The 12,724-nt window shown below is 42.2% G+C and overlaps 1 protein-coding gene across 1 annotated transcript; it reads right to left on the bottom strand.

Moving 5' to 3' along the window:
• Positions 1-765: 765 nt before the first annotated feature.
• Positions 766-12,336, bottom strand: MPZL2 (myelin protein zero like 2). The gene is made up of 6 exons (XM_003796855.3): positions 12,052-12,336; positions 10,909-11,075; positions 10,410-10,620; positions 7,462-7,609; positions 4,235-4,310; positions 766-1,982 (listed from the first exon to the last, which is right to left on the bottom strand). Exons 1-5 carry the CDS (start codon positions 12,107-12,109, stop codon positions 4,247-4,249), a joined length of 648 nt encoding a protein of 215 aa, XP_003796903.1. The 5' UTR covers positions 12,110-12,336; the 3' UTR covers positions 766-1,982; positions 4,235-4,246.
• Positions 12,337-12,724: the final 388 nt, after the last annotated feature.

Raw genomic sequence — 12,724 nt, 5'->3', positions numbered from 1 at the left:
AGAAAAATACAAGATACGAATTAAAGGTAACAATAGACTTTAAATCTCATTTTTAGTTTCAAAACCAAATATTGAAACTTCACTTTTTTAGGCAGTATAAAAGGCAGAATTAAGACAGGTATGGAAGAAATTTCAGAATTAAAGTTTCCATGTAAATAATATCAATTTATTTAAAGTACATATTGGAAAAATACCAAGGTCCATGAACATTAAATACAGATAATCTATTTGAAATTTCTAGTTTGTTAAAAGAAGGAACATCTCAGGGCGGCGCCTGAGGCTCAAGGAGTAGGGCACTGGTCCCATATATCAGGGGTGGTGGGTTCAAACCCGGCCCCCCGGCCAAAAACTGCAAAAAAAAAAAAAAAAAAAAAAAAAGAAGTAACATCTGCAGCCCAGTTGGTAAAAACTGAAGAAGTATCAGGCTGTGAAGACTGATCTTGAGCCTTAACTTTTAGATCTTTTCAGTCCTTGGTACAAATGTTTAAGCTTAAATTTGGAAAGATGCTAGAAAATACAATTTTTAAAAGACATTCTTCTTGACTCAGCGCCCGTAGCACAGTGGTTATGGCGCCGGCCGCATACACCGAGGCTGGCAGGTTCGAACCCAGCCCGGGCCAGCTAAGCAACAATAACAGCTACAACAGAAAAATAGCCGGGCGTTGTGGCGGGTGCCTGTAGTTCCAGCTACTTGGGAGGCTAAGGCAAGAGACTTGCTTAAGCCCAAGAGTTTGAGGTTGCTCTGAGCTGTGATGCCACAGCTCTCTACTGAGGGCGACGTAGTAAGACTCTGTCTCAAAAAAAAAAGACACTCTTCTTTCCATAGCCTACTTATAAAGTCTGCTTTATCTACCACTATAAGGAGAAAAAAGAACAAAATTGGTTTCCTTCAGTTGAAGTAGTGTTGGCATTTCTTGACTTCATACCCAATTTCCCCAGCCCCCAGTAAGTGATGAATTGCAACCCCAAAAAATAAAGAAGGAATTTAAATAATCTCAGGTCTCAGAGCTTTGCAGAATACTGTACAATTTTATCATTTAGGGTTGATTTTTTTTCGCCAGCCTTCTATTTTCAAAGTAGTCGTGTACTAACTATTTCTGAGTCCTTAGGTTCAACGGCTTCATGACTCCAGTCTAAAAATGAGCATAGATTGTTGTTACAGATCATTGAACTGGGTGAGGGGGAAGTATAGGAAGCTAAATAGTCAATCGCTGCTCATGGAAAACCTACGTCCTTATTATTTTCTACAACATAGAAAAAAGGTGACAAACAATATGAAGTGGCACATGCCAATTCATTAGCGTTTATGTGACCTTTTGTAGTTACCACGTGATTTAGCCTTGTGCTATTGTAAACCTTGCATTAATCAATGGCAACAACAGCAAAGCCTACCACCTGGGATACTGAAAGAAGTTCAATGAAAGAAGATGTGTAGCATACTTCAGGTAACCCACAAAAATATTGTTTACCAGTTTGAATTTAGAACTTCCTAGTACATGTAATCAATCCAAAACAGCTGGGAGACTTAGCTCACCTTTTAATTGAGAATGTGGGAAGAAAAGCGAGTGACCACATTAACTTTTATAACAAGAGTATTTCTCTAACGAAACCAATATGTAAAAGGAAATGGCATGACAATTTGGCTCCTACCCCCTTTGATGGCAATCGATGTATATACAAGTTATAATCCATAAGGAGTGTTTAAGAGCAAAAATACAGTTCCTTAGTACAAGAGGTAAAGAGCATTTGAAAAATGTCTTCAGTCTGAAATTAAATAAAACCTTCATAATGAGGTTGTATGTGAGTCTGGTGGTATCTACCAGGAATTAGCCCTATGCTGACGCTAGAGGAATGTCGCTTATCTACGTAGATATGTGCTGCAGAATTGGTCGGAAGACAGTTCACAACTGGAAAAGCCAAAGAAAACGTTCCATTAACTTCAAGAAATACCAGAGTTCTTGTTCTTGGACATCTTCAGCTTCCTAAAACAGAAAACAAAAGTTTAACTGGATGATATATTTGAAAAGAGTACAGTGAGAATTTGGCATTATGAATTGCCTATATGTAATATTAAATCTCTTCCTGATTCTAAAGGAAACTATTCTTAAATGTATTCTCTCCCTAATTTAATTTTTAAAAGAAGTTTCCCAACCCTTATTACATAATTCTCAGAGTCATAGCTTCTAAGTGCCTTGCATAGACCCTTGGGCGATCCACAGCTTGCTTGCACACACACTTCTGTCTCTTATTATTAAAAAAACCAGAGAAAAGTAAGGAAGATAGGGTATGGAATTCACTCATCACCTAAATTTTGAAGCCTTTTCTTTTTTTCTTTCTTTTTTTTTTTTTGGCTAAAGTTTTGTAAGCTGACATTCATTCCTGAAACGCTCTAGTATGCATTTTTTTTTTGAGACATAGCCTCAAGCTGTCCCCCTGGGTAGAGTGCTATGACATCACAGCTCACAGCAACCTCCAACTCCTGGGCTCAAGCTATTCTCCTGCCTCTGCTTCCCAAGTAGCTGGGATTACAGGTGCCTGCCACAAAGCCCTGCTATTTTTTGGTTGCAGCTGTCATTGTTGTTTGGCAAGCCTAGGCTGGATTTAAACTCACCAGCTCAGGTGTATGTGGCTGGTGCCTTAACCACTTGAGCTACAGGCACTGAGCCTCTAGTATGTATTTTTTAAATAGGGACATTTTCCTTATAACCCCAGTACCAGGGTGGTGCCTGTGGCTCACTGAGTAGGGTGCTAGCCCCATATATCAAGGGTGGCAGGTTCAAACCTGGCCCCAGCCAAACTGCAACAAAAATAGCCGGGCACTGTGGCTGGCACCTGTGATCCCAGCTACTTGGGAGACTGAGGCAAGAGAATCACCTAAGCCCAAGAGCTGGAGGTTGCTGTGAGCTGTGACGCCACAGCACTCTACTGAGGGCAACAAAATGAGACTCTCTCTCTAAATAATAATAATAATAACCCAGTACCATTATTACACTTAATAAAAACTAACAGTAATTCCCTACTATTATTCATATATTCAACATTTTCATATACAAGACTTCTCCAATTGCCCCTTCAAGTTTTTTAACAGTTTGTTCAGACTAATATCCACCCAGCAAGAGATCACACATTGCATTTGGAGTTAGTCTCTTAAGTTTCTTTTCATCTAAAACAGTTCCCATCCTTCTTTTCCATGACCCAAATTTGTTTGAGATAAGATAAAGTATATTTTTAAGGTAAGTGTATTTTTGGAAAGACAATAGTTTCTCTTTTAACAAAGAGAAAATTTTAATACCAAATTTTTGTGGTTTTCTGGTTTCACAATACAATCCTTTTCATTTTTCCCCATAGTCTATTTTATAGATCCTTGAGGGCTTTCCCTGGCACTTTAGCCTATAAAAATGTGACCCTCTTTGTAACTAGTAACGGTCTATAAAAATTTCCTCCCATTTAGAAGAACCAGACAGGTTTACAGGTGGGAGTCATTAAAGTCAAGAATCTTCTTTTATTACCAGTCATCAGTATAAAAGTCAAGTTTGCATGTTTTGGCTTATGACATCTAGAAAGTGACTATGTGGACTTACTTCAGAGAATGGGAGAAATTCTGAGCAAATGAAAAATAAACCATCCTGCCTTTTAAGCCTGATGAACCTGAAAACTGGAAAAATAAAATCACACACTAAACTGGATTCATCGTCCCAATAACTAAATGCTGGACATTGAAATCAATTCCAAATAATAAAAAAGTCCTGTTCAAACGCCAGGCATATCTATTGACTCACTCTCTTAATACTATGATGTGTTTAAAATAAAAAACCAAAACAAGCAGATATTAATCTTTCCACGTAAAAAAAGGTTTATTTACATGTTGAACATTTACCATTATTGGTGGTGATCATGTAACCCCAAGGCCACAAATAACCTTAGAATTCTCTCAGCTTTAATGGCAGCAGAGTTGGGCTTCATAAAGCTAAGAAAAGACTTTTATCTCCCTGACCCAGCTCCTCTAATTTCTTTCTTTCTTTCTTTCTTTTTTTTTTGCAGGTTGCCAGGGCCGGGTTTGAACCTGCCACCCTCGGTATATGGGGCTGGCTCCCTACTCACTGAGCCACAGGCGCCTCCCCCAGCTCCTCTAATTTCAATAGGAAACACTTAACCTTAAAAAGTAATCTGGGAGATGCACTTTAGAGATGATCAGAAAGCTGAAGAAAGAAATCAACCTATTTTTGGATCTTACCATCTAGAGATGTTAGTCTGTGTCTTCTAAATAAACAGAGACTTTTTTCCCTTGGTTGAGCTTTTCCTCTTCTTTTCTGTAACAGAGAAGCAGAAACAGAAGCAGAAATGTCAGGTGAACAGGACAAGAAGCAAGGGAGGCAAATCCTACAGAAGCCTTCAGGTAAGGGATTTTCTTCTCTCAATTTTGGGAATAATTACATGTGCCTGGGAGTAAATTGAAGCTTACAGAGCACTAAATTAGTACCGTGTTTCCCCCAAAATAAGACCTACCCAAAAAATAAGCCCCAGCAGGATTTCTATGCATTTGTTAAATATAAGCCCTCCCTCATAATAAGACCTAGTGATGGGCGTGGCTATGCAGCATATCTGCATATGTGCTGCATAGCCACGCCCTGCATTTCCAGCACCGATGTGGTAAGGAAGACTGGAATACCTCTTATCTGCCACAGCTCCTTTCTCAGAGCCATTCGCACATGTGGATGCACATGTGGTAACCGCCATCACAGGCATCCTATTGCACATGTGCAAACAGCTAGGGGAAAGGAGTTCACACATCACTAGCACCAGCCCCACCAACAAGGTCAGCTCCCCCTGTCAGGTTCCAGAAGAAGATGATTTAACTGTATTTGAATAAATGTGGATTGTTGTGTTATACTTAATAAAAATAAGACATCCTCTGAAAAATAAGCCCTAGTGTGTCTTCTTGAGAAAAAATAAATATAAGATAGTGTCTTATTTTCGGGGAAACACAGTACCATCTAACTAATAATACTCATACCTCCACCATATGACTCCCCTGGATATCTGAACTTTAGACACTTATCAAAACGTAAAGGATCTGATTTTAAAACTCCAAAGGTTTAAAGCACAGTTCTCCCTTAGTATCCTACCTCTAATGTCCACTCCTTATTTAGAAAATGTTCTGGGGTGACCTAGAATTCATTGTATTGATTATATTCTGTTTAAATCAGAACTTTAGAGTTGGGTTCATTTAGACTTCTTAAAATCAATTTATTTCAGTAAATAATTATTTAGGAAAAGAAACAAATGGTGCTGAGGCATCAAGATAGTCTCAAAAGAATGAATTTGAGGCCGAGTGCGGTGGCTCATGCCTGTAATCCTAGCCCTCTGGGTGACTGAGGCAGTGGATTGCCAGAGCTCACAAGTTCAAGACCAGCCTGAGCAAAAGCAAGACCCCCTTCTCTACTACAAATCGAAACACTGAGGCAAAAGGATCTATTGAGCCCAAGAACTGGAAGTTGCTGTGAGCTATGATGCCACAGCACTCTACCTAGGGTGACAGCTTGAGACTCTCTCAAAAAAAAAGAAAGAAAGAAATTTGGACTCCTACCTCAACCATATACAAATGTAAACTCAAAATGAATCAAAGACCTAAATGTAAGAACTAAAACTATAAAACTCTTAGAAAAAAAATAGGCATAAGTCTTCATGACCTTAGGGATTAGGCAGTAGGGTTTTTTTTTTTTTTTCTTGAGACAGTCTCACTTTGTCACCCTCAGTAGAGTGCTGTGGCATCACAGCTCACAGCAACCTCCAACTCTTGGACTTAGGCGATTCTCTTGCCTCGGCCTCCCGAGTATCTGGTTCTACAGGTGCCCACCACAACACCTGGGTATTTTTGTTGCAGTTGTCACTGCTATTTTAGCTGGCCAGGACCAGGTTCCACCCTGGGTATGTGGGGCCGCCACCCTACCCACTGAGCCACAGAGGCCGCCCAGGCAGTGGGTTTTTTAGATAAGACACAAAAGCATGAGCAACAAAAGAAAAAAAATGGACTTCATCGAAATTTAAAACTTCAGTTCATCAAAGAACATTAAGAAGAACATGAAAAGACAACCCACAGACTGGGAGAAAATAATTACAAGTTGTATATCTGATAAGGGAATAGCATCCTTTCAAGAACTCTTACAAGTCGGCAATAAAAAGACAGCTAACCCCACTTTAAAGTGGGGAAACTATCTGAACGGATACATCTCCAAATAAGATAGACAAATGGCCAGTAAACACATGGAGAGATGCTCCACATCGATATTCGTTCGGAAAATACTAATGGAAAGCTCAGTGAGATACCCCATCCCATCCACTAGATGGCTGTAATAAAAAAGACTCAATAACATTGAGTATGTGGCGAAGTGGGATGATTCCTTATGCATTGCTGATGGGAGTCTAAGATGGTTCAGCTATTTTGGGAAACAATTTGGTAGTTCCTCCAAATTCTGGAACTGAGCTACCCTATGACCCAACACTCTACTCCTATGAGAACTGAGAACATAAGTCTACACAAAAATTTGTAAATGAATGATCCTAGTAGCCTTAGTCATAACAGCCAGAAAATAGAAAAACCTAAATGCCCAGCACTTAATGCATGAGTTACCAATAACGCAGTGTATTCATACAACGGAATACGAGGCAGCCCTAAAATGGCCTGGAGTACTAAGACGTGCTACAATGTGCGTGAACCTTGAAAACATATTAAATAAAAGAAGCTGGACATAAAAGCCACATATTGGGGTGGCGCCTGTGGCTCCAAGGAGTAGGGCGCCAGCCCCATAAGCTAGAGGTGGTGGGTTCAAACCCAGCCCCAGCCAAAAACTGCAAAAAAAAAAGGCCACATATTGTATGATTCCATTTAAATGAAATGTCCACAATAGTGGTTAAGTAGTTGTCAGGGGCTGGTAGAGGGGAAAATACAGAGTTATGGCTAAACGACATGGGGTTTCTTTTGAGGAAGGGAAGTTTAAAAGATTCTGGAATTAATGATGATTATTGCATAACTTTAGAACTATTGAAAGGGGTGGAGTTTGTGGTATGTAAATTTTACCTCAATTTTAAAATATGTTTAGTGAGCACCCGCCATCAGCGCAGCAGACCCTCCTACTCACTGACTCATAGTGGCCCTGCCGACGGCCCAGTGGGTCTTACAAACACGTGCTTCCCGTTAAAAGTAAGGGATACTTTAGAAAAACTCCTCGTAAGCAGATATTTATAAAATCAAATCCCACAAAGTAAAGAAATTCTATAGTAAAATCCTTTTTGAAAATTACAAATTCACACCTAAGTTATCTGGGGTGTGAATTTGAATTCTTTTCATGTAGGATTGACTCAAAGAGAAGATCTGTCCAATAGCTAGTTAGCCCCATCGCACAATTCCAAGAGTCGATGTCAGGGTAATAGAAGACTTTCCCCAGAACTGCCCAGCCTTACGATTTTATCTCCACCACGTTATGAGCTCTTTCAGCCCATCGCTTTTTCCGGAACTGCTGGAAGAGGACCACCACAATTACTATTATGATCATAACTGCACAGGCAGAGCCAATGGCCAGAGCCAGGAAGTAGATCTCAGAGAAGCGTACTGTAAGGAGAAAAAGATCAAGTTAGGTTTCTAACAAGAGGCCTGTGATGAAATCTAAAAGCATAACAAGGACCATCAGAAGGTGGAATCTTCCTTTCTCCTACCTATATGCATAAAATACCACACTACATCGTAAACCTTAGCAGCAGTGGGAAACCGTGATACTTGCAGGGGTGTCCAGCCTTTTTTCTGTTATACAGTAGACGATTAAGAGTTGTCTCGGGCCACACATTAAATACACAAACACTAACAAAAGCTAAGGAGCAAAAGAAAAGGTCCTTACATACTTTTTGTGATATCCGACCATGGATAAGGAAAATAATCCTCAAATAATCTGCAGGTTGGACACCCCTGCCTTGGTGGTTCTCAAAGTGTGATCCTAGAAGCAGCAGCAATAGTATCACTTGAGAACTTTGAAATGTAAACTCTCAGCCCACCCGCCACCAGACCTACTGAATTAGAAACACTAGAGGTGGGGCCCCGCAATCTAGATTTTAACATTTCCTCCCGGTGATTCTGATGCAGGTTTTCTGATGTGAAAACCACTGGGTGGATTGAACCACCTATGGGGTAAGGTTATTGCCAACCTTATCAAACCTAGTGCCCAACCAATTTCTCCCTGACTCCCTCTCAGTACCACTGTCATTTAGTCATGTATTCTGATTTATTGAGAGCCTACTATGTTCCAGGGACTGTGATAGCAATGCAAATCAAAAGGACATTGCCCTCATGGAGCTCATTTCCACTGGGGATTTAGGCAAGTAAATGGGTGACTACAGTCTAGTGAATAAATAATGAAAGAGGGAACCAGACTAGAGTCTGTGAACCCTGACTCTCCTGTCCTTTGGGATTTAAACTTCAGTAAGCTCACAGAGTCAGAAAAGACACCAGAGAATGTCTAGCCCAAGGCTTCCCAACCTTGAGTCCATGAAAGAGGATTGGGGGTCATCCCCAAGCCCACAAAATCCACATCTCATTGTGTATGTCTTCATATTTTATGGGGAGCAGAGCTCCAATTCTCAGAGTAGTGATCTGCCAATGTTTAAGAACCATTGGTTTTTTTCGTCCAACCTATTCATTCTGCAGACAAAGAAGACAAGGTCCAGAACTATAATGTTACTTCTTTCAATACTCAGATGATTTATCTGAGTCACACAGTTCTCTATCATGGAGGCCTTGAGAAATAGTTTGAAAGTCTACTAGGAATGAAAGGAGATCATACCACTTTATTGGCTTATACATTTGGAGTAGTAATATTGTGTGTTGGTTAAGAGTGCACATCAGAGAGTGCTAGGTTAAAATATCAGCTTTGAGGGGTGAGGGATAAAAACTTACCTATGACGCACAATAGGAACACTAGTCTGGTGACGGGCACACTAAAATCTCTGACCTTTGGCTCGACAAAGGCGCCAAGCCGCATACACCAGAGCTGGCAGGTTCAAATCCACCCCGGGCTTGCCAAACAACAATGACAACTACAACCAAAAAATAGCTGGGCATTGTGGCGGGCGCCTGTAGTCCCAGCTACTTGGGAGACTGAGGCAAGAGAATCGATTAAGCCCAAGAGTTACGGCACTCTACCAAGGGTAACATAGTGAGACTCTATCTCAAAAAATAGAAAATAAAAGCTCTGACCTAAACCGTACATGAGGTATCCCTATAACAAAACATCTGTACCCCCTTTATATCTTGAAATTAAAGGGAAAAAAGGTGGAAAACATAGAATACTTTTATGTTTATAAAAGAGCAGTAAAAAAAATATCAGCTCCACTGTTTACTAGCTGTGTGATTTGGAGTAATTACCTTTTGTGAGCCTCAGTTTCCTCGTGTATGAAATAGAGCTAATGATACTCATTTCTTGAGTTCTTACTTTTAAAAATTTCATGCAAATTGTTCTAGGCCATGCCTATACAAAATAAACACTCAATATATGGTGGCTATTATAATTGTCAGTACAATTTAGAGTTTGGGGAATGTTCACATTTACTATTTTATCCTCACCATAATCCTTGCTATATTCACTTTGCAGATGAGAAAAATTCAGATTTATTTATAGCTGGCAAATGGTAACAAGGACTCCAGCCCAGACCTTCCACAGGTAAGTTTGACATATTTTGCCCTTTGTTCCCTAGCAGGGTCTTCCAGGGTGCCCTTTACAGGGCTGCAGACGACAGTGCACCTGTTTGGAGCACAACTTTAGAGTCAACCTAGTGCCCAACCAACTTCTTCAGAGTTCCTCCATTTATCAGCTTGGTGACTTTGGGAAAGGGACTTAATCTTTACCAGCCTCGGTTTCCTCATCGGTAAAATGGGAGGCACTAACTGCATGACAGACCGACAAGGTCTGCCACATGGAGCCCTGACGTTGGGAAGTACTCACTGAGCGTTAGCTACCATGACTGGCATTTGCTTCCTCGGGTCGTGTGAGTGTTACATGAGCCAGTGCACCCCAAGCACTTTGGGCAGTGCCTAGCGCAGAGTGGATACTCAGTAAGTACCTTGAATGAATAAGTGGATGAACAGAACTATTGTTAGCCTTTTATCGGAGAGATGCTTCCTTTCCCTTTCACAGTCTCAAAGCCATTTTTGTAGCAGATTCGGAGTCCCTCTGCTTTACTTTCTGTTTCTTTCCACAGCCAAACAAAGCCTTTCTCTTTTACCCCAGGACTTTTCAGTTCCCAGCTCTCAGAGAGGGTAGTCCCTCTCTAACCCTTTCAGCCATCACAAAAGACTGCCCTTCTCTTTTCTGCACGCTCTCACACGTCCCCCAAACCACTATTCCCTGTCGTACGTAACCTACCAGTGTGCACGACGCTGAGCCGGATCTCCCCTATCACCCCGTCAACATCGGGGGGATTCTTCACCTGGCAGGTGTACGTCCCATTGTCATCGAACTGCAGTTTCCAGAGCCTGATGGAGACGTCATACCGCTCTGGGTTCCCATCCCAGCCCACCCGATCTTTAAACCGCCCGCTCATGGGTTTGAAGGGATCCACGTGGTAGTAGAATACCTGGAGAGGAGAACAGACAGAAGGTCTTTCTTACTCAGTACCCGGGCAAGGAGGCTGAGAAGGCAGGCGCAGAAGAGAAATACCGGTGAGCCTAACTGGGCACCTGCCAGCTCTCTCCCTTGCTTCCCCCTTCCCGGGCCTCTCAGTTTTGTCAGTCTCCCTAGAATTGTTGCCCCACTTAACCCATTGCTTGTTGCTAAGAAAAACACTGGAAGAGCAAAGAGAGATGGACTGGCTCATTATTATCCTAACCAAGGGTCCCCTGGAAAATGACAATAATCTACTTACAAACTGCTCAGGGCCTCCATCTAGAGGACGGAAATTCCAAGTCACTGTTAGAGCATCGCCCACAGGGGCAAAGCTGGAGAAAGTGCATTTTAACCGGGTATCTGTCCCATTAACAGCCTCCAGCACCCGGGGGGTATAAATTTCCACCGCTGCTATGGGCCAGAGAGCTGCAGTGAAGAGAAAGAAGGGTTAACCAGGTCTATAAAGTATTGTGAGAACTTCTGCTGACACTCCCAAAATAAAGATCTGAATAGAGTATAACTGAGATGCCCCAGTTTCCAAATCTACTTCACCCCTCGTCTGCATACTCCTACCCATATGCAACCTTGACCTTCCCATTCCAGACAGACACTAAAAATACCGCCCGGCCAGCTTTCTCTTACTTTCTCCACAGCATGCTCTCCTAGCCCCATGGTACCAACTTCAAAACCGGCATAACAAACTACCAACATCAGCAAATACAATGGAAAGCAGAAATAAAAATTTAAATGAATCGTAACATTGATTAGACATCACATTATGGACGAAGATTAAGCATTATGTGTCGTTTGGAAAATGGTCTCCTCCCAGGTTAAGTTTTCCAGAAAGGGTCCTAATTATGTGCGTTTCACACTGACCAGTCTTCTGCCAAAATTGAATTAATCAACTCCAGACAGCTTATGTTTACCTGCACCCTGGAACCTTTAGACCACGTGGCTTTATTTTTTTTAACCATATTTACATTTAGAATGTGTATGTTGGGGCAGTTTCAAAACCACAGCGGGCCTCTCTCTGTAACAATCTCAGCTTTCCCAGTACTGCTAAGAGTCCCAGACAAGACCCACACGCAGAAATACAAGTGCCAAGTCCCGCCAGCAGCAGGAGGTTGAGAGCGGCTACCCCAAAAAAATGTGTGTAACCTGAGATTAAAAAGCCCTCTCTGTGCCTGAATCACTGGCAGCTGAACACACCTAAACCTGTTTGTCCAAAAGCGGTTACCCAAAACAACCCACCAAATTGGTTTCAGTAAAATCCAAACTAAAGTAAACTGCAACTGGGGCTCCGGCTCCCAGACCAAACTCTTGCAACTTCTTTGACTATTAGCTAACTTTACAGAGGAGGAAACGAAGGACAAAGTGTTGAGAGAAGCCTTCCGGCTCTTACCTGTGAGCTGTATGCCCAGGAGAAAAAGCACCACACGAGTAGGGTTCTTGCCATACATGAGGGAAACCCAGCCCTGGGCCCAGAGGCCAGACTGGGCAGACCAATGGCTCCAATGCCCTGCCAAGGCCACTCCAGACAGAGCAAGTGCCCCGTTTTCCCAGAGAGAGGAGTCCAAGTCCCTTACCTATGCCTGTGATTTCATCCTGCTCTGGCTGTGCACTTTGCTGAAATGAAAGGTGGGGCCTCAGCTCCCAGCACCCTCCTTCTTTCCTCCCTCCCTCCCTCCCTCTAGGCTACAGCACGTCTGCACAAAGGTCTCTGACTCTCAGAAGTCCTTTCTTTACTCTTCAGTTAATCTAACTGGGCTCTGGCCTCTAGATGGCCTGGGAAACAGCCAGCGGAGGTGGTGCCAGCCCCAAACGTCCGAGGCTGCTTTGGGTTTGGCCACACACACCCTTTTTAAGAGGCACTAGGCTCGCCTGGGAAGTGAAATGCTGAAACCACCTTGCAGTGATTCTTCTTCCCAAAGCACCACCCCAGGGCCACATTAGCCTAGGGCTGGATTCACTGCAACTTCAGAACACAAATCAGAATTCCTGGGACCCGCAGTGAACAAAGTCCTACAGCTGATAACCCTCAGTTTTAGCTACTTGTTTTCCACAAGGATTTCTGG

The sequence above is a fragment of the Otolemur garnettii genome, unplaced genomic scaffold (assembly GCF_000181295.1).
Source record: "Otolemur garnettii isolate 467f Iridium unplaced genomic scaffold, OtoGar3 scaffold00108, whole genome shotgun sequence".
Classification (NCBI taxonomy): domain Eukaryota; kingdom Metazoa; phylum Chordata; class Mammalia; order Primates; family Galagidae; genus Otolemur; species Otolemur garnettii.
This window is presented reverse-complemented; position numbering and strand designations above follow the sequence as displayed.

Bases quoted from the DNA above. Each gene is read 5' to 3' on its own strand.
- MPZL2 (XM_003796855.3), bottom strand. From the start codon at position 12,109: ATGTATGGCAAGAACCCTACTCGTGTGGTGCTTTTTCTCCTGGGCATA. The intron at 10,621-10,908 runs GTAAGTAGATTA...TCTCCTCTCCAG, and splicing joins ATGGAGGCCCTGAGCAGTTT to GTATTCTACTACCACGTGGA. The intron at 4,311-7,461 runs GTAAGGCTGGGC...TCTCTGTTACAG, and splicing joins AACGTGGTGGAGATAAAATC to AAAAGAAGAGGAAAAGCTCA.